At 46.1% G+C, this 20,749-nt stretch overlaps 1 protein-coding gene across 1 annotated transcript; it reads right to left on the minus strand.

The window, feature by feature from the left end:
• Positions 1–828: 828 nt before the first annotated feature.
• Positions 829–2,764, minus strand: LOC141022961 (uncharacterized). The gene is made up of 3 exons (XM_073499252.1): positions 1,477–2,764; positions 1,164–1,375; positions 829–1,062 (listed from the first exon to the last, which is right to left on the minus strand). Exons 1-3 carry the CDS (start codon positions 2,762–2,764, stop codon positions 829–831), a joined length of 1,734 nt encoding a protein of 577 aa, XP_073355353.1.
• Between the last annotated feature and the right edge of the window lie 17,985 nt (positions 2,765–20,749).

Here is a 20,749-nt window from a genome sequence, read left to right on the forward strand (position 1 = left end):
TCTTTTGTATTGTTTTGTTTTTTGTTTTCTTTTCTTTATCTATTTTCTTTTCTATTTTATTCTTTTAATTCTTGTTTTATAAAATATAAACACAACTCCTAAATTAATGTTATAATTTATTCTACTGCCCCAAAAAGTTTGACACCTAATTAAAATAGTTTGCATTATTATTATTTTTAAAAGGCATTTAATTAATTGTCATAGCTGCTGTTTTAATTACTTTAGAGCCTTTAAACATTTTATAAAAGTGTGGTTTCTCCACAATAATTACCTATGCATTATTTGGCAACACCCCAACATTTTAGTTTTAATATTTGAAAATCTTTACCGTTTGACTTTACTTTAAGTTTGAATTTCGAATCGATTTTGAAATAACACGAGATTAACAACAGTAATCGGGGTGACGTGGCATCATTAGCGTGGGATTACTGTAGCATGATTATCCGGGCGTTACATGGCATGACTGCAAGGTACTCCTGACATGTTCCATCTTTTGCAATCACAGGTATATTTTTCCATGTCAACACAATATTGTTTTTCTTTGCTGGTAACTTGCCATATTGTTTCACCTGCTTTATCAGCCTGGCAATACTTGGCATATTTCTTGTTCTCTTCTAAAATCTTTGCATAGTTGGGTGTGATTGTCCACCTGCTAATCTGTAACTTCTCTCTGGTCTGCTGCCTCTTGATCATCTGCTTGGTCCTAATCCCTTCAAACATTGTCCTTATAGGCTTAGCCCTAACATCCAGTATCATCTTGTTGAACACTTCACTCAGGTTGTTCACCACTAGATCTCTTTTGCATGTATGATCCATAGCAAACCTATCTCAAGCAGAAGCATCAATCTTTTTTAGCCATTTCCAAGCATCCTCACACTGTGCTTTCAAATCTGCCATCCCTAATTCATGACCATGTTTTGTGTAAGAGTAGCTAGCCTGGTCCACACATTTCTTTAGTTCCCGCCCCCTAAATCCAGCTGCTTGGAAATTTGCATATATGTGCCTAAGACAGTACCTTTGAGGTGAATCAGGGAATACCTCATTTATTGCCTTAAGCAAGCCCTGTGCATTAACCAATTAGTAATGCACATGATCAAACTTAAATAATTCCAGTAGGTACTAAAACCACATTGATCAAACATATTTGTGCATAAGACACTAACCTTTTGCCTGTCAGATATGATGGTGTATGTTCCAAACTTGTTGCCACTACCAATGCAACATCTCAACTGAGTTAAAAACCAAGTCCAACTCTCTCCATCTTCCTTGTCAACCACACCAAAAGCTATGGGGTAGATGTTGTTGTTGCCATCCCTTCCTGTGGCTGCAAGTATTTGTTGTCCAGTGGTTAACTTGATGAAGCATCCATCAAGACCTGGATTAAGTGACAAATTAGCTACAACATAGAACTACCTAATTAATAATAGTTAAATCTTCAAAAATTACCTATAAATGGTCTGCAACCATTAAGGAAACCTTCCTTTGAAGCTGCTAAACAGTAGAAAAGATACTTGAATCTAGGAGTAGGTGCTGGGTTTTCTGGATCTTCAAATGTTGTCACTATACACCTGCTCCCAGGGTTTGTATCAAGAACAGCTTGAAGATAATCTCTTAACCTCAAATACTGCTGCTTGTGATCACCTTGCACCACATCAACAGCCTTCCTCCTTGCCCTATATGCCACACTCCTTGACACATCCACTGAAAACTTGGTCTTTGTCTTTTTAATTAATGCATCCACAGGAGATCTAATGTCTTCTCTCAATGCTTCCTGTACTGATCTGGACAACCACTTTGTAGTAACCTTAGTGGACTCTGCACATGCTCCACAAGTGTGCACAATATCACACTTCTTGATGCAGAAAGTTTTCTCATGAGCTATTTTAGAGGCAGTGATATAAAAATCACATCCTTGTGCTCTCTCTGAGCACCAAACAATAATCCTATCTGGGGTATTTCTATGGTATTGAAAGTTCCTCAATGTCCTAATGTGAAAATCCCTAAGTGCATCTCTGTACTCATAAACACTGGTGAAGCACAATCCCTTACAAAACTGTTCTTCTGGGTTTGGTAGTTTGGGATTGAACCATACCCTTTCCTTCAACTTCATATTCCTTCTCTTCCTACCACTTGGTAGTTTATAGGATCCTTCAGGCTCATCTTCTTCATCACTAATGCCATAATCACCAGGAAAACATTTTTCATCAGCTTCAGGCAACCAATCTGGTTTTTCCATTTTCTCAGCCTCATTGTGTGATCTAATTGTTGGACCATGATTTCTCACTGGCTTTAGTTTCTGTGCCATTGGTCTATTTTCATCATCAGATGAAGAAACTGCTTGCAGTTCCACACTGTTGCCATCTGAATGAGACAGAAATTCTGATATATCAGTGTCACCTTCAAAATGATTGAGGTCAGCTTCTCTCTGAAGAACACTTTTCTTAAGCTCTTCCTTTCTGTCCATGCTTGTATCCATCAACTTAGTGCAACTTTGTTGGGTGTTAATGCAATGATCAACAAAATAATAATCTCTGTTTTCATCTGCATTACACAGCTCATTTGCTCTCACAACTCTTATGTTCACACTCTTTTCATTTAGAGAGTGGAGCAACATCTGCTGCACATCATCTTCAGAAGATATTTTCTCTAAGCCTTCTATCCCTTTATGAGCATCACTAACATAGTACATATAATCATCAGAGCAGCAACCCTCACTCCTAATAAGAGATATCAGAGTCCCAAATGATATGTCTGACTGGTACATGTTTCTAACAACAGAATCTCTGCCTTCTAAATGGAACCAAATTCCCCATTTTGGGTCATCAATACTGGACAAAAATGGAATGAACTATTATAAAGAATGCACACTGCTAAAGTTTCTAACAATTTGCAATTACTCTGTTATCATACATTAGGGGAAATTGACCTAAAATACATCCTGTCAATAAAATTGAAAAAGAAGAAGATATGTTGTACCTGCCGCCTCCCGCACGAGGAAGCTTGCGCCGGCCACGAGGTGCACTTCTTGTCGTCGTCGGTGCTGGAGCCGCCGCCAACTCCTGGGATGGCTCGTCGGTGGTCGAGCCGCCGCCGCCAACTCCAGATTCAGGCTGTTGCGCCGCAAAGCTACAGCTGCTAGAGCTGCCTAGCCACGTATCGACCTCCGAAAGGTCGACGCGGCCCCCAACTATGTCAGGAGGTTGGCCGCCGAACAAATCGCCGTCGGGGTTTGGATCCACCGCTGCCTTACCACCGCCGCCTAGGGATACAGAGGAGAGAGCTCGGGGAGAGAGATGGTTCGCTCGGTCGGCCGGCCGGTCGGTTGTTTTGACCTAGCCCCTGGCTGGTTCCGACCGAGCCGGGCCACTAACGGCCGTGAGCGGGCGTCCGTTAGCCGTTAGGGCCGCCGTCGGCCTGCCATGTGGGCCATCCCTGTCAGTTAAGCGGTTAAAACGGCTAAATAGACGATCAACACGACTTGGTAGTTTTTTGCCACAAAATTTGAAATTTTCGGTAGTTATTAGTCACTTTTTTGAAAGTGGTAGTTCTGTGGGACGGATACCCCTAATGTGGTAGTTTTTTGTCAAATACTCGGCATTTTGAAGACCGAGCTCCATGGAGCCCTTTATTTTGAAAAATTCAAAATTCAACAATTTCAGTTTCAAAAAATCCTAAAAAAATACACATGTATGCAAGGATGTAAATTTTATGTGTGAAAAATTTCAGGATGAAATACCTTGAATTGTCAGCTGCACAAAAAGAACAAAATCATGGACTTTGACGATGAATAGTACATATGTTAAAATGCCCCAGATTTGTCTTTTTTGTGTAGCTCACATCTTAATGTATTTCCACCTGAAAATTTGCACACATGTACATTATGTATCTAGGTATATGTGTATTTATTTTTAGAATTTTTTGAAACTGAAAATTTCAAATTTTAAAATTTTCAAATAAAGGCCTCCATAGAGCCCGGTCTCCGTTTGGCATTTTCGCAACTCAATTGGCTACATCACAATGATCGTGGTTAACCATTTCCTTTACTCAATTTGATAGAAAGAAATGTCTGAATCAGAGAAGGATAAAATAGGATTGGTTCCTATAATATTAAATTTTACATACGAGTACTAAAAAAACAATCTCGGCCAAATATGCTAAAACAAGGACGACAAATAGTACTAGATAGAAAGGCACGCTCCGCCGCGCCCGACTGTAGCCACATTTTTCACGTACAATTTTAGCCATGCTTGGGTTATGTACTGTTGGGCAAATACTCCAGGTGGACAAACTCATCTAGGCAAGTTCTCTTCTTGGTTTCTGCCTCTGCGCGGTAGGGCTTGATGGCGGCGATATTGTACCCGTTTGCCGGCTGGTGTCGCTCGGATGCAGAGGGGCCTTGCGTGCTCGGCCTCTCGCCGTTCATGGTCCTGTCCAGCTCGTGTTCCCGCGAATGCCTGATCTGCTTTCAGATGCCGATGGGGCTGGACGGTTACCGTGGTTTTGAGCACATACCCCCGTTTCCGACGCCGCGGGCTCTGTTCGGCTCGGTTGCGGCCGTCCCACACCTCCTTGACCGGTTGGTGGAAGGTTCTCGTGTGCTTTGTGGGCATAGTTTTAAATACATCAACAGCAAATGGATAGCTAATATACACGACAGTTATTCTACGAGGAGACGGAAAAGAGCAAACCAAAAGATCCAACGCGGTCCAAGAACCACCGGAACCGAATGACGAGAAGAAGGCCGCAACACCTCCGGGGGCCTATGCTCTCGAAGACCGCGTCCTCCTCCGACCGCAGCCTCCTCGTGGACCTTTCCCCGAAGCAAATGGAAACAGCCGCCGGCCACCCCGACTTTACGCCGCCCTCGCCTAGTTCGAGCGCTCAATGACGGTTGCCTCGACAATGGACACCGCGCTCACACCGACAAGCACGAAGACCAGCGAGAAGCTCGCGGAGGGAGCGAAGTGAGAAGAAACTCGTGTGTTTTGGCGAGAAGAGGAGGATATGGAAGGCCGCGCCAAATGGGCCAGCATGCAAGGCACTTTTATGAAGGAAACTGGCCTTAGGCTGGTCATAGTGAGGAGTATTATATACTAGTATCATGCATGTGATACTAGTGTATAATACTAGCTATATCCATAGTGCATAGTATCATAAATTAATATCATAGATGGTATCATAGATTACATGTCTAATCCTACGCGGCCGTTCACAACCAGCGATGGCCGGGGTCCGGGGGGATAGCCCCTACGCGTTCGGGCACACCAAGCCCCTCTGTGACCGGAAGGCCACACCTCAAAGCATGCTGGCTTTCTGTCGCGACCCTAGTCGGCTGGCCCAAGAGACAACAGCGCGCGCAGGCCCGCCTGGCATGATCGGACCAGCCCGCCGGCGGGCGAAGAAGACGCCGATAGGAAGGTCTACCCTCCCCTTCGCACATGGAGAAATGCACGAGACACCCTCCGCTGCACGAACGAAACTGCCCCATGATGGTGGCCCCACACACGGCTGCGGTCCACCTATCATAGACCCTCGAGGCAGGTCACCCGGGTGCGCGCCATCCGGGCAAATCGGATGGCGGAGAGCCCCCAAGAGGTCTCGCGGTACACCAATGGGCAGTGTGGAGGGCACTCGCTTGTGAAGCCCCTAGGAGACGGGTACTCCAACATCCTTTGTAGGGGTAATTACTTCTGTAGCATATTTTCAGGTTCCACTAAGTAGAATTAGTGTTTAGGAAACTAAATTTAGGCTAAGCATCAGGACTTGTGGTTCAAAAAACGCTTAGCTATTTCAAATGAGCATTTTAGAACCTTGATTAACCTAATAATCAGGTTTTATCCTGAAAGTTCTCTGACGGAGACCACTAAGATCAACTTAATTTGTTATGGCATCTGTTGCTCTAGGATCTCAATCTGAAACTAAACATATTCTTCTGTCATTTGATTAATAAGCCAGGAGTACTAAAACCACTTTAACTATGACATAGAAATGGTAGCATAGGATTCCCATTTAGCACCTGAATCAAAACTACAAGGGATGGTTTTGATGATGTCTCCCCGGCAACGGCGCCAGAAATTCTTCCTGCTACTTGTGAGCCGCATTGGGATTTTCCCCGAAAAGGAGAAAAGATGCAATATAGTAGAGATAAGTATTTTCCTCAGTGAGAACCAAGGGTTTATCAAACCAATAGGATAACCATGCAAAGCCTCGTGAACAACACCTACACACACAAAAGCAAATACTTGCACCCAACGCGGGCAAGATGGTTCTCAATTCCCTTGAACTCGTTACTTGCAAGGATTAAATTTTGTATAGATATACATATAAATTATAGTAAAATAAAGGTAATTAAATTAGAACAATGTATTTTTGTATTTTATAATATGATAAAACTAGACCCCGGGGGCATAGTTTTCACTAGAGGCTTCTCTCTTGAACACATAGCATATGATGGGGAAACAAATTACTGTTGGACAATTGATAGAAAAGCGCATAGTTATGACGTATCCACCGAAGTTAAATCAATCTAGTTGGCCAAACCAAACGAATAGATCGGAGAGAAATACAAAGCTATAACAATCATGCATACTAAAGTTTAGAAAAGACTCAATTACTTTTGATGAATATTCCAATCATAAACCCATGATTCATCGGATCCCAATAAACACACCGCAAAACAAGATTATATCGGATAGAACTCCAAGAACACCGAGGAGAACATTGTATTGAAGATCAAAGAGAGAGAAGAAACCATCTAGCTACTAGCTATGGACCCGTAGGTCTGTGGTGAACTACTCACACATCATCGAAAGGCAGAAAGGATGATGTAGATGTTGGGGAACGTAGCATGCAATTTCAAATTTCCTACGATCACGCAAGATCTATCTAGGAGATGCATAGCAACGAGAAGGGGAGAGTGTGTCCACGTACCTCGTAGATCGAAAGCGGAAGCGTTAGGTTAACGCGGTTGATGTAGTCGAACGTCTTCGCAATCCAACTGATCAAGTACCGAACATACGACACCTCCGAGTTCAGCACACGTTCAGCTCGATGACGTCCCTCGAACTCTTGATCCAGTAGAGGGTCGAGGGAGAGTTTCGTCAGCACGATGGCGTGGCGATGGTGATGGTGATGTGATCCACGCAGGGCTTCGCCTAAGCACTACGACGCTATGACCGGAGGAATAAACTGTGGAGGGGGGCACCGCACACGGCTAAGAGAACAATTGATGTGCTATGGGGTGCTCCCTGCCCCCGTATATAAAGGAGGGGAGGAGGAGGAGGCCGGCCAGGAGGCGTGCGCCATGGGGGGGGGGGAATCGTACTAGGACTCCACTCCTAGTAGGATTTGCCCCCCTTTTTCCTTTCTTACCGGAGGGGAAAAGGAAGGAGAGGGAGAGGGAGAGGGAAAAGGGGGCGCGGCCCCCTCCCCTAGTCCAATTCAAACTCCCATGGGGGGGGGGGCAGCCACCCCTTGCCGGCTCCCCTCTCTCTCCACAAAGGCCCATGTAGGCCCAATACTTCCCCGGGGGGTTCCGGTAACCCATCGGTACTCCGGTAAAATACCCGAACCACTCGAAATCATTCCGATGTCCGAATACTACTTTTCAATATATGAATCTTTACCTCGCGACCATTTCGAGACTCCTCGTCATGTCCGTCATCTCATCCGGGACCCCGAACAAACTTTGGTCACCAAAACACATAACTCATAATACAAATCGTCATCGAACGTTAAGCATGCGGACCCGACGGGTTCGAGAACTATGTAGACATGACCGAGACACATCTCCGGTCAATAACCAATAGCGGAACCTGGATGCTCATATTGGTTCCTACATATTCTACGAAGATCTTTATCGGTCAAACCGCAATAACAACATACGTTATTCCCTTTGTCATCGGTATGTTACTTGCCCGAGATTCGATCGTCGGTATCATCATACCTAGTTAAATCTCGTTACCGGCAAGTCTCTTTACTCGTTCCGTGATGCATCATCCCGTAACTAACTCATTAGTCACATTGCTTGCAAGGCTTATAGTGATGTGCATTACCGAGAGGGCCCAGAGATACCTCTCCAATACTCGGAGTGACAAATCCTAATCTCGATCTATGCCAACCCAACAAACACCTTTGGAGATACCTGTAGAGCATATTTACAATCACCCAGTTACGTTGTGACGTTTGATAGCACACAAGGTATTCCTCCGGTATCCGGGAGTTCCATAATCTCATAGTCAAAGGAATATGTATATGCCATGAAGAAAGCAATAGCAATAAACCTTAACGGTTATTATGCTAAGCTAACAAATGGATCTTGTCCATCACATCATTCTCCTAATGATGTGATCCCGTTCATCAAATGACAACACATCTCTATGGCTAGGAAACTTAACCATCTTTGATTAACGAGCTTGTCTAGTAGAGGCTTACTAGGGACATGGTGTTTTTTCTATGTATCCACACATGTATGAAGTTTCCGGTTAATACAATTCTATCATGGATAATAAACATTTATCATGACATAAAGAAATATAAATATCAACTTTATTATTGCCTCTAGGGCATATTTCCTTCAATCTCCCACTTGCATTAGAGTCAATAATCTAGTTCACATCGCCATGTGATTTAACATCAATAGTTCACATTTTTATGTGATTAACACCCATAGTTTACATCACCATGTGGCCAACACCCAAATGGTTTACTAGAGTCAACAATCTAGTTCACATCGCTATGTGATTTACACCCAAAGAGTACTAAGGTGTAATCATGTTTTGCTTGTGAGAGAAGTTTAGTCAACGGGTCTGTTACATTCAGATCCATATGTATTTTGCAAATCTTCATGTCTACAATGCTCTGCATGGAGCTACTCTAGCTAATTGCTCCCACTGTCAATATGTATCCAGATTGAGACTCAGAGTCATCCGGATCAGTGCCAAAGCTTGCATCGATGTAACCCTTTATGACAAACTCTTTGTCACCTCCATAACCAAGAAACATTTCCTTAGTCCTTTTAGGTATTTCAGGATGTCCGCGATCTCATCCGGGACTCCGAACAAAAAACTACATAATGTCCGTGATCTCATCCGGGACTCCGAACAAATTTTACTCCTTTAACTCGCTTCGAGGGATCAACTAATTTTACTCCTTTAACCAATTTTTTTGAGAAGTGGCTTGCTTGCCAAATTGATGGTAGCATGACGTGAGGCTTGCGAGTTGAGGCCTGAAGCACCATCCCTGGTGTGTACTTTGCAAGCCATCGGAGAAGACCATGAACTACCTCTTCACCGGTTGCCTCTTCTCTTGGACCCTGTGGCATCAGGTCCTATCCTGGATCGGATCAACTGCTGCCCAGTTGTAGGTGGGGACTTTGGTTGAATGGTGGCAGCGGACCTCCCAATCCACACCGACCTTGATGTGCAAGGGCGCCTCCACGATCAAGTGGATCAACCCAGCATCACCGAAAGCTTTCAAGCGATCAACCATAGCACCAAGGCAAGAAAAATTGATGCCTCAATCTTCAAATGTGCCTCTTCCAGCATAAGAGCATTAGCTTCTAAAAACACTCTCCCCACTTCCAAGTCTGAAGCCATTTGAAGGGTGGCTTCAGCTGCCCACATCTCCCATTTGATCTCTGAAAACTGTACCCTCCCACCCCCTCCATTCTTCTCTTTAGCCCCACGATATGGTGCCTAACTATCAATAGACATTAACATGTGCTTACGGTTTCACATATTGGTGATTGCACAAGAGAGTGCCAATCATTCTAAATGCCCTGAAAAGCGAGAAGCTATCCAAAACAAATGAATAAATTAGACAAAGGTTTTAATGTTCTAATGACAAGGTTATTCACAATTTTTCATGCAAGGCCGGATTTTTATTTGTATTATATTGATACTGTAAAATAGGGTCTAGCATATTGTACATGTACACGTATTGTATATGTATGTAATTGTATTCTGATCATCTATATATTAAGACGTGAGGCTGGATGTTAGCCACCCACGCAAAACCCTAGACCTATATTTCTAACTTGCCTTCAGGCCGCCGCCGCGAGTACCTTTCCGCGCCGCCGCCGTGTGCCGCTCTCGTCCCCGCCGCCACCGTGAGTCCCTCCACCGCCGCCGCGCGCCGCCCTCATCCGGGCCGTCGCCGCTATGTCGTCCTCGGCTATGTCCTTCGCCCAAACCGTGGGCGCCCTCGTCTCGTCCCCAGCCGCCACGATCCCTGCCGCGCTCGTCGTCCCAACGATCTCCGTCCGCCTCGACCGCAACAACTTCATGCTATGGGGGGCATCACCAGCATAGTTCTCACCGGTGCCAACCTCCATGGAAATCTTGATGGCACCTCGGCAACACCATACAAAACCCTCGCTGTCGGCACCGGCGACACTGCTACCACCGTCGCCAACCCGGAGTACCACCAATGGCGGGTTCAAGATCAGAGGGTCAAGGGCCTTCTCCTCACCTCCATGGATGACGACATTGCATGCCAACTCATTGGCTGCGAGTCGGCGCACGCGGTGTGGACGGCCGTCGGTGCCATGTTCGGCGCTCAGAGCCACGCCAATGTTCGTCACATCCGGCGTCAACTTCAGTCGCTGCGGAAGGAGGAGCTGTCCGCGGGCGAATACATGCACGAGATGAAGGCCCTGGCCGACACCATGGCCGCCGCCGGCTCCCCGATCCGTGACGATGAACTCATTGATCACATCCTCACCGGACTTGGCTCTGCCTACAACTCCATCGCCGCCTCCCTGGGCGTGAGTAACGCACCCATGCCCTACTCCAGCTTCTACTCACTTGTTCTCTCGTTCGAGGCGCTGCAGGCACATCAGGGTGCGGTGGAGGGGTGGTCTCCCTCCGCTAACGCCGTGACCCGCTTGGGTTCGTATGGCGCGGGCGGCCGTACGCCCTACTGGGATCCCTACCCCTCCCAGGGTGGGGGTCGCTCGGCCGATGGCAGCGGCCATCCCAGCCAAGGCCGCCAAGGCGGCAACGGCGGTCCCAACGGTGGCCGCGACCGCAAGCCCTCCTACGCCGGCAATGGTCGGCAAGGTGGCGGGGGTAACGGCGACAACAACAGTGATGGTGGCCGTCGCAACAATCGCTGACGCCCCCGGTGTCAAATCTGCAAAAACTGGGGGCATGAGGCCGATGATTGCCGCAAGCGCTATGACCAGGACCACAACACTCGCTCCGCCAACTCGGCCTCCACCAACACCATCGACTATCCTTGGGTATTGGATACCGGGGCTACGGATCACCTGACAAGTGATCTCGAATGTCTCCAGGTTCATGAGTGCTATGATGGCAAGGACCAGGTTCAGGTGGCCAATGGTGCAGGTTTGTCTATTTCTCACATTGGTCATTCCCGTTTACCCGGTTCATCTGTAAAACTGCGCAACATCCATCATGTTCCACACATCAGAGAGCATCTTCTTTTTGTCTATCGCCTTGTTTGTGATAATGACGTGTTTGTTGAGTTTCACCGTCATCTTTTCTTTGTTAAGGACAAAGCAACCAGGCGCGTCATCATTCAAGGTAGCAGTCGGGGGGGGGGGGGGGGGTCTACCCGATTCCCTTTGCACATGCATCGTCCTTGTCATCTCACCATGCTTCATCCAGTGTCCGCGTTTCATCGTCGCAATGGCATCAACGTCTAGGTCACCCTACCAATAATGTGGTCACCTCCATTGATCGGATCCATGATCTTCCCTGTTCTAGTTCAAATACTTCATCATTAGTGTGTGATGCCTGTCAGCGTGCTAAGAGTCATCAACTACCGTATTCTACGTCTTATCATGTCACTACTGTACCTCTTGAATTAATACATTCAGATGTTGGGGTCGCGCTATTGCGTCTTCGGGCGCTTCACTTGGATTTATTTGCTTAAACACAAGTCTGATGTTGAGTAAGTCTTCTATAACTTTCAGGCTCATGTCAAACGCCTTTTGGATTGCAAAAGCAGGGCTGTTCAGTCCGACTGGGGTGGTGAATACCACAGGCTCCATCGCTATTTTCAACGCACGGGCATCTCCCACCGTGTGTCGTGTCCACATACATCTCAGCAGAATGGTATTGCCAAGCGCAAACATCGTCATTTGGTCGAGACCGGCCTCGCCTTACTGGCACACTCATCTCTCCCAATTCGGTTTTGGGATGAGGCCTTTCTCACGGCATGTTATCTCATCAACCGTATGCCCACTCCGGTTCTCAACAAGGACACACCCCTGTTCCAACTGTTTCATGTTCAGCCCAATTATTCCTCTCTTAGGAATTTTTAGTGTGCTTGCTAGCCTAGTCTCCGCAAGTACAATGCTCACAAGCTGGAGTTCCATTCCAAGATGTGTATCTTTCTTGGCTATAGCCCTATGCATAAGGGCTATAAGTGTCTTGATCGCACCTCGGGTAGGATCTATATTTCTCGTGATGTTGTTTTCCACCAGTCAGTGTTCCCTTACTCCAGCCCAGGTGTCTCGGTTGACATTGCTTCTCTTGAGAACGCCCTCACTTTTCCATCTAATGAACCGGTTCCGGATGTCCATGTGCGGAAATACGACTTGTCATATTTGTCACCTGACTTGTTTTATGCAGATGCTGCTCTAATTTCTTTCCAGGAACCCGTCGCCGCACCTGCATCCGCCGGTGTGATCGACATGCATGGCACCGACGTGCATGTCACGCCCCCCGAGGGTGCCTCATCGGACTCGCCCACTGGTGCGTCCGCGGCCACGTCTGCCTCGCCCGCTGGCGTGACCGCGGCCCTGACTGGGTCGGCCCAGCTTGCCTCGCCACCTTCGGCCCTCACCGGGTCGCCTGAGTCGGCCCAGCCCGCCTCGCCTGCTTCGGTTGTCGTTGGGTCTCCTGTTGCATCCCCTGGGCTGTCGTCTCCGCCTGGCGCTCCCTCGTCGCCCAGCTCGGTCCAGCCCGCCGTGTCACCCCGGCCAATGTCGCCTGTAGCTGAAGTTCATTCAGCCGCGACACCACTGGTTGGGTCTCCGCCGTCGCTGCCACCATCTACCGGTGATGCAGCTCCCGGGCACACTATGGTCACACGTCATCGCGATCATACGCGTAAGGCCAAGACATACACGGATGGCACGGTGCGGCACGACACTCGTTGGTGTGCATTCTTCTCCGCACCCACTTCTCATCGAGACTCTCTTGGTGAACCGGCTTGGCGTGCCTCTATGTCTGAGGAATTTGCTGCCCTTCGTCACACGAACACATGGGTGTTGGTGCCTCGGCCTCCTGGTGTTAATGTTGTGGGCTGCAAGTGGATCTTTAAGACCAAGCATCGGCCGGATGGTTCTGTTGATAAGCACAAAGCTCTCCTTATTGCTCGTGGTTTTACTCAATAGCAAGGGATCGACTATGGAGATACTTTCAGCCCCGTGGTGAAACCTGCCACGGTTCTGTTGGGGAACGCAGTAATTCAAAAAAATTACCTACGATCACGCAAGATCTATCTAGGAGATGCATAGCAACGAGACGCGAGAGTGTGTACATGTACCCTCGTAGATCGAAAGTGGAAGTGTTTAGTAACGCAGTTGATGTAGTCGAACGTCTTCATGATCCGACCGATCCAAGTACCGAACGTACAACACCTCCGTGTTCAGCACACGTTCAGCACGATGATGTCCCTTGAGCTCTTGATCCAGTTGAGGACGAGGGAGAGTTCCGTCAGCACGATGGCGTGGCGACGGTGATGTTGAAGTTACCGACACAGGGCTTCACCTAAGCACTATGACGATATGACCGAGGTGTTGAACTGTGGAGGGAGGCACCGCACACGGCTAAGAGATTGTCTGTTTTGCCTTTGGGGTGCCCCTACCCCCGTATATAAAGGGGGGAGGAGGAGGAGGCCGGCCCCCTACGGGCGCGCCAAGTGTGGGGAGTCCTACCAGGACTCCCAAGTCCTAGTAGGATTCCCCTTCCTTTTTCCCTTTTCCGGAGTATCAGAGGGGGAAAGAGAGGAGGAGTAGGAGAGGGAAAGGGGGGGTGCCGCACCCACCCCTTGTCCAATTCGGATTGGCAAGGGGGAGGGGACCTCCTATGGCCGGTCCTCTCTCCTCCACTAAGGCCCATATTGGCCCATTACCTTCCCCCCGGGGGGAGGGGGGTTCCGGTAACCCCCGGTACTCCGAAACTTCCCGAAACCATTCCAGTGTTTGAATGTAACCTTCCAATATATGAATCTTTACCTCTCGACCATTTCGAGACTCCTCATCATGTCCGTGATCTTATCCGGGATTTCGAACAAACTTTGGTCATCAAATCACATAACTCATAACACAAATCGTCATCGAACGTTAAGCGTGTGGACCCTACGGGTTCGAGAACTATGTAGACATGACCGAGACACATCTCCGGTCAATAACCAATAGCGGAACCTGGATGCTCATATTGGCTCCTACATATTCTACAAAGATCTTTATTGGTCAAACCGCATAATAACATACGTCATTCCCTTTGTCATCGGTATGTTACTTGCCCGAGATTCGATCGTTGGTATCATCATACCTAGTTCAATCTCGTTACCGGCAAGTCTCTTTACTCGTTCCGTAATGCATCATCCCGTAACTAACTCATTAGTCACATTGCTTGGAAGGCTTATAGTGATGTGCATTACCAAGAGGGCCCAGAGATACCTCTCCGATACTCAGAGTGACAAATCCTAATCTCGATCGATGCCAACTCAACAAACACCATCGGAGACACCTGTAGAGCATCTTTATAATCACCCAGTTATGTTGTGACATTTGATAGCACACAAAGTGTTCCTCTGGTATTCGGGAGTTGCATAATCTCATAGTCAAAGGAATATGTATAAGTCATGAAGAAAGCAATAACAATCAGACTAAACGATCATTATGCTAAGCTATCGGATGGGTCTTGTCCATCACATCATTCTCTAATGATGTGATCCCATTGATCAAATGACTACACATGTCTATGGTCAGGAAACTTAACCATCTTTGATTAACAAGCTAGTCTAGTAGAGGCACACTAGGGACATACTGTTTGTCTATGTATTCACACGTGTACTAAGTTTCCGGTTAATACAATTCTAGCATGAATAATAAACATTTATCATGATATAAGTTAATATAAATAACAACTTTATTATTGCCTCTAGGGCATATTTCCTTCAATCTCCCGCTTGCACTAGGGTCAATAATCTAGATTACATAGTAATGATTCTAACACCCATGGAGTCTTGGTGCTTATCATGTTTTGCTCGTGGAAGAGGCTTAGTCAACGGGTCTGCAACATTCAGTTTCGTATGTATTTTGCAAATCTCTATGTCTCCCTCCTTGACTAGATCGCGGATGGAATTGAAGCGTCTCTTGATGTGTTTGGTTCTCTTGTGAAATATGGATTCCTTCTCCAAGGTAATTGCTCTAGTATTGTCACAAAATATTTTCATTGGACCCGATGTACTAGGTATTACACCTAGATCAGATATGAACTCCTTCATCCAGACTCCTTCATTTGCTGCTTCCAAAGCAGCTATGTACTCCGCTTCACTCGTAGATCCCGCCATGATGCTCTGCTTGGAACTGCACCAACTGACAGCTCCACCATTCAATATAAATATGTATCCGGTTTGTGACTTAAGAGTCATACGGATCAGTGTCAAAGCTTGCATTGACGTAACCATTTACGACAAGCTCTTTGTCACCTCCATAAATGAGAAACATATCCTTAGTCCTTTTTAGGTATTTCAGGATGTTCTTGACCGCTGTCCAGTGATACACTCCTGGATTACTTTGGTATCTCCCTGCTAAACTTATAGCAAGGCACACATCAGGTCTGGTACACAACATTGCATACATGATAGAACCTATGGCTGAAGCATATGGAATGGCTTTCATTTTCTCTCTATCTTCTACAGTGGTCGGGCATTGATTCTGACTCAACTTCACACCTTGTAATACAGGCAAGAACCCTTTCTTTGACTGATCCATTTTGAACTTCTTCAAAACTTTATCAAGGTATGTGCTTTGTGAAATTGCAATTAAGCGTCTTGATCTATCTCTATAGATCTTGATGCCCAATATGTAAGCAGCTTCACCGAGGTCTTTCATTGAAAAATTCTTATTCGAGTATCCTTTTACGCTATCCAGAAATTCTGTATTATTTCCAATCAACAATATGTCATCCACATATAATATTAGAAATTCTATAGAGCTCCCACTCACTTTCTTGTAAATACAGACTTCTCCAAAAGTCTGTATAAAACCATATGCTTTGATCACACTATCAAAGCGTATATTCCAACTCCGAGAGGCTTGCACCAGTCCATAAATGGATCGCTGGAGCTTGCACACTTTGTTAGCACCTTTTGGATCGACAAAAACTTCTGGTTGTATCATATACAACTCTTCTTTAAGATATCCATTAAGGAATGCAGTTTTGACATCTATTTGCCAAATTTCATAATCATAAAATGCGGCAATTGCTAACATGATTTGGACAGACTTAAGCATCGCTACGGGTGAGAAAGTCTCATCGTAGTCAACTCCTTGAACTTGTCGAAAACCTTTTGCAACAAGTCAAGCTTTGTAGGCAGTAACATTACCGTCAGCGTCAGTCTTCTTCTTGAATATCCATTTATTCTCTATGGCTTGCCGATCATCGGGCAAGTCAACCAAAGTCCACACTTTGTTCTCATACATGGATCCCATCTCAGATTTCATGGCCTCAAGCCATTTTACGGAATCTGGGCTCATCATCGCTTCCTCATAGTTCGTAGGTTTGTCATGGTCAAGTAACATGACCTCCAGAACTGGATTACCGTATCACTCTGGTGCAGATCATACTCTGGTTGACCTACGAGGTTCGCTAGTAACTTGATCTGAAGTTTCATGATCATCATAATTAGCTTCCTCACTAATTGGTGTAGGAATCACTGGAACTGATTTCTGTGATGAACTACTTTCCAATTCGGGAGAAGGTACAATTAACTCATCAAGTTCTACTTTCCTCCCATTCACTTCTTTTGAGAGAAACTCCTTCTCTAGAAAGGATCAATTCTTAGCAACGAATATCTTGCCTTCGGATCTGTGATAGAAGGTGTACCCAACAGTCTCCTTTGGGTATCCTATGAAGACACATTTCTCCGATTTGGGTTCGAGCTTATCAGGTTGAAGCTTTTTCACATAAGCATCGCAACCCCAAACTTTAAGAAACGACAGCTTAGGTTTCTTGCTAAACCACAGTTCATATGGTGTCGTCTCAACAGATCTAGATGGTGCCCTATTTAACATGAATGCAGCCGTCTCTAAAGCATAACCCCAAAATGATAGCGGTAAATCAGTAAGAGACATCATAGATCGCACCATATCTGATAAAGTACGATTATGACGTTCGGACACACCATTACGCTATGGTGTTCCAGGTGGCGTGAGTTGCGAAACTATTCCACATTGTTTCAAATGAAGACCAAACTCGTAACTCAAATATTCACCTCCACGATCGGATCGTAGAAACTTTATTTTCTTGTTAGGATGATTTTCTACATCACTCTGAAATTCTTTGAACTTTTCAAATGTTTCAGACTTGTGTTTCATTAAGTAGATATACCCGTATCTTCTCAAATCATCTGTGAAGGTCAGAAAATAACGATACCCACCGCGAGCCTCAACACTCATCGGACCGCATACATCAGTATGTAATATTTCCAACAAGTCAGTCGCTCGCTCCATTGTTCCGGAGAACGGAGTCTTAGTCATCTTGCCCATGAGGCATGGTTCGCAAGCATCAAGTGATTCATAATCAAGTGATTCCAAAATCCCATCAGCATGGAGTTTCTTCATGCGCTTTACACCAATATGACCTAAACGGCAGTGCCACAAATAAGTTGCACTATCATTATTAACTTTGCATCTTTTGGCTTCAATATTATGAACATGTGTATTACTACAATCAAGATTCAAAAAAATAGACCACTCATCAAGGGTGCATGACCATAAAAGATATTACTCATATAAATAGAACAACCATTATTCTCTGATTTAAATGAATAACCGTCTCGTATCAAACAAGATCCAGATATAATGTTCATGCTCAACGCTGGCACCAAATAACAATTATTTAGGTCTAAAACTAATCCCGACGGTAGATGTAGAGGTAGCATGCCGACGGCGATCACGTCGACTTTGGAACCATTTCCCACGTGCATCGTCACCTCGTCCTTAGGCAATATTCGTTTAATCCATAGCCCCTGTTTCGAGTTGCAAATATGAGCAACATAACCAATATCAAATACCCAAGCGCTACTATGAGCATTAGTAAGGTACACATCAATAACATGTATATCAAATATACCTTTCACTTTGCCATCCTTCTTATCCGCCGAATACTTGGGACAATTCCGCTTCCGGTGACCAGTCTATTTGCAGTAGAAGCACTCAGTCTCAGGCTTAGGTCCAGACTTGGGTTTCTTCACTTGAGCAGCAACTTGCTTGCCGTTCTTCTTGAAGTTCCCCTTCTTCCCTTTGCCCTTTTTCTTGAAACTAGTGGTCTTGTTAACCACTAGGAAAGATCAATGGTATGATTATTATAACCAGCCGGCTCTGATAATCATACCATTGATCTTTCCTAATTAAATGCGTGTTCATCCTCGGTACACTCAGCACCTTTGCTCTGGCAAGAAAGAACCTGACGAGTGTAATCTCCGGTGGGGTCCCTCGGTAGGAGTTCAAAGTAATATTTGAGAGATGCAGATCCAGGCATTCTATGTGATTATCGTTATAAACATCATCCACCGGGCCAAATATGCACTGCAAAAGAAGAGAACGTGTTAGTTCCTACATGCAGTTTTGAACACTGCTACACGCCCATTTGGTTTGCAGGATTTGTAAAATGCACCAACGTGCCATCTTCGATCTGGCATGATTAACATGGACATTTGATTACAATCTAGAAACATGTAGCCTTCTTCACAAGAGGTTGGATTGGATGAAAAATTCCCTAATAAAACTAGTACAGATGAATCCAAAGGAGAAATGCTTATGGACAATTGTAACCATATGAATGAAGCAACCAATATGGGGTGGGGGTGTATGTCCTAAAATCCTCCAAAATTCCTTCAGAAATCGTAGTACATTGTCATTGTAAACTTGGGAAAAGGTGCAAAAAATTGAACTCCCTTATGGTTAACATTTAACAGGAAAGGAACATCACCTCGGTATACAACTTCTTCAGGCACGAAAAGCATCTCAGGCAACTGAAAACTTGGTCCAGGTTGGGTACGACAGATTCTAGTGCCAAGACCTTCACTGTGCCCAGACTCTGGGTGAAGCTTCGCTGGATGACAGACGAACATACATCTTCAAAACTAGAAATAACGTTGATATCAAGAAGGAGAGGTATATAAGGCGACCGTTGTACCTGAAAGTTGTAGTGTTTGACAGACAAGTAGCCCACCACTTTCAATTTCGGCGCAGAAATGACATTGATTCTTGTTGGACCTTGTTGATCAACTACAAGTAATCTCTCAAGTGAAGGTGTGTCTTGGATGACCATATTGTGGTCCACCTTTTGTGATCTCTCATTGCAGCACCAGCAACACACATAAATAGTCCAGAGAGTCCTGGAGGTGATGTGCAAGGTACTCGACCAATTCATCGCCTGAAGACGAAGGAACTCGAGTGCAGTACAGCCGTAGAGCAGGCGCTCCTTGTCATCCTTTGGGATGCGGACGGGGATGAGCTCGAGGTGCTTCAGTCGTGGTAGAAAAAGAGCCGGCGTGTCATTAAGGGGGATGGCAGTTCATGAACTTGGCGAGGCGTAGCGTGGGTATGAAGCGGAGTGTGGACGTTGGCAGCAAGCGCATATGCCCATCATTATAACTTAGCTTCTCGAGCTGATCTATGGCGCGGGATCGGAACCACTCGTCAAGCTTGGCTCGCTCCTTGCCATTGGAACGGAACTTGCCTGCGATAAGGCCTTTGATTGGGCCATCATGACTGCCGAGGATCTGGGAGAACGCATCCAAGCTTTGGCGATAGCCATGGCAGAGCTTGTGGGCGTCGAGGAGGTCGACAGGGGTGCGGAGCCATAGGGTGCGCCACCACCGGGAAAGGGCGGCTGTCCTCGCCCGATATTTGATTGGGAGGAGGGATATGATGACTATCAACATATCATTGGGGAGGTTGTTGATGAAGTCTAGGCCTGCTGGAGTCGCTTGCGGTTCTTTCTCGACCCGCCTCTGCTTGTTGGCAGCCTCGTCCTCCACCTCGTCGGCGGGGTCAGAAACCTTTGTCTCCATATTCACACCGTGCTCCGGTGCTTCAGCAGCCCCGACGTCGCCACTCCCTCCGATGGGGCGCATCAGCGGCATCCTCGTACGGTGACGTCTTTGAGGACTCAGAGCGGCGTCGAGTATGCGGGCGGAGAGAGAGGAATTGTGTGTGTGGCGAGGATGGGGGGTGCGGCCGCTCGGCGGCGCCATTAATATAGAACAGTGGGAGCGAGGCGGGCGGCGGTCCAAGGCTGTCTCGCTTCCCGGTGAGAACGACTGCTTAATCTCTAGTATGAATGAAATCTATGCTTAATTACTGAATTTTAGTTGCAAAAAATTGATACTGCTACTGATTTTTAGCTGCATATTTTGACAAATCGCAGTGTCTCTTGGCTTAGCACCGAAGTCTGGATTTAATTTGCATACCGCAATCTGAACCATTTGCATTGAAGAGATGCACAGATCCTGTGTTGAACAGCTTGTACGCTTCCCG

Source organism: Aegilops tauschii, chromosome 5 (genome assembly GCF_002575655.3).
Source record: "Aegilops tauschii subsp. strangulata cultivar AL8/78 chromosome 5, Aet v6.0, whole genome shotgun sequence".
NCBI lineage: Eukaryota > Viridiplantae > Streptophyta > Magnoliopsida > Poales > Poaceae > Aegilops > Aegilops tauschii.

What these genes read in the sequence shown, in the direction of transcription:
- LOC141022961 (XM_073499252.1), bottom strand. Translation starts at nt 2,764, where the DNA reads ATGTACCAGTCAGACATATCATTTGGGACTCTGATATCTCTTATTAGG. An exon ending in TTTAGCAGCTTCAAAGGAAG is followed by an intron (nt 1,376 to 1,476) that starts GTTTCCTTAATG and finishes CACTTAATCCAG; the next exon opens with GTCTTGATGGATGCTTCATC. An exon ending in TCATATCTGACAGGCAAAAG is followed by an intron (nt 1,063 to 1,163) that starts GTTAGTGTCTTA and finishes GTTAATGCACAG; the next exon opens with GGCTTGCTTAAGGCAATAAA.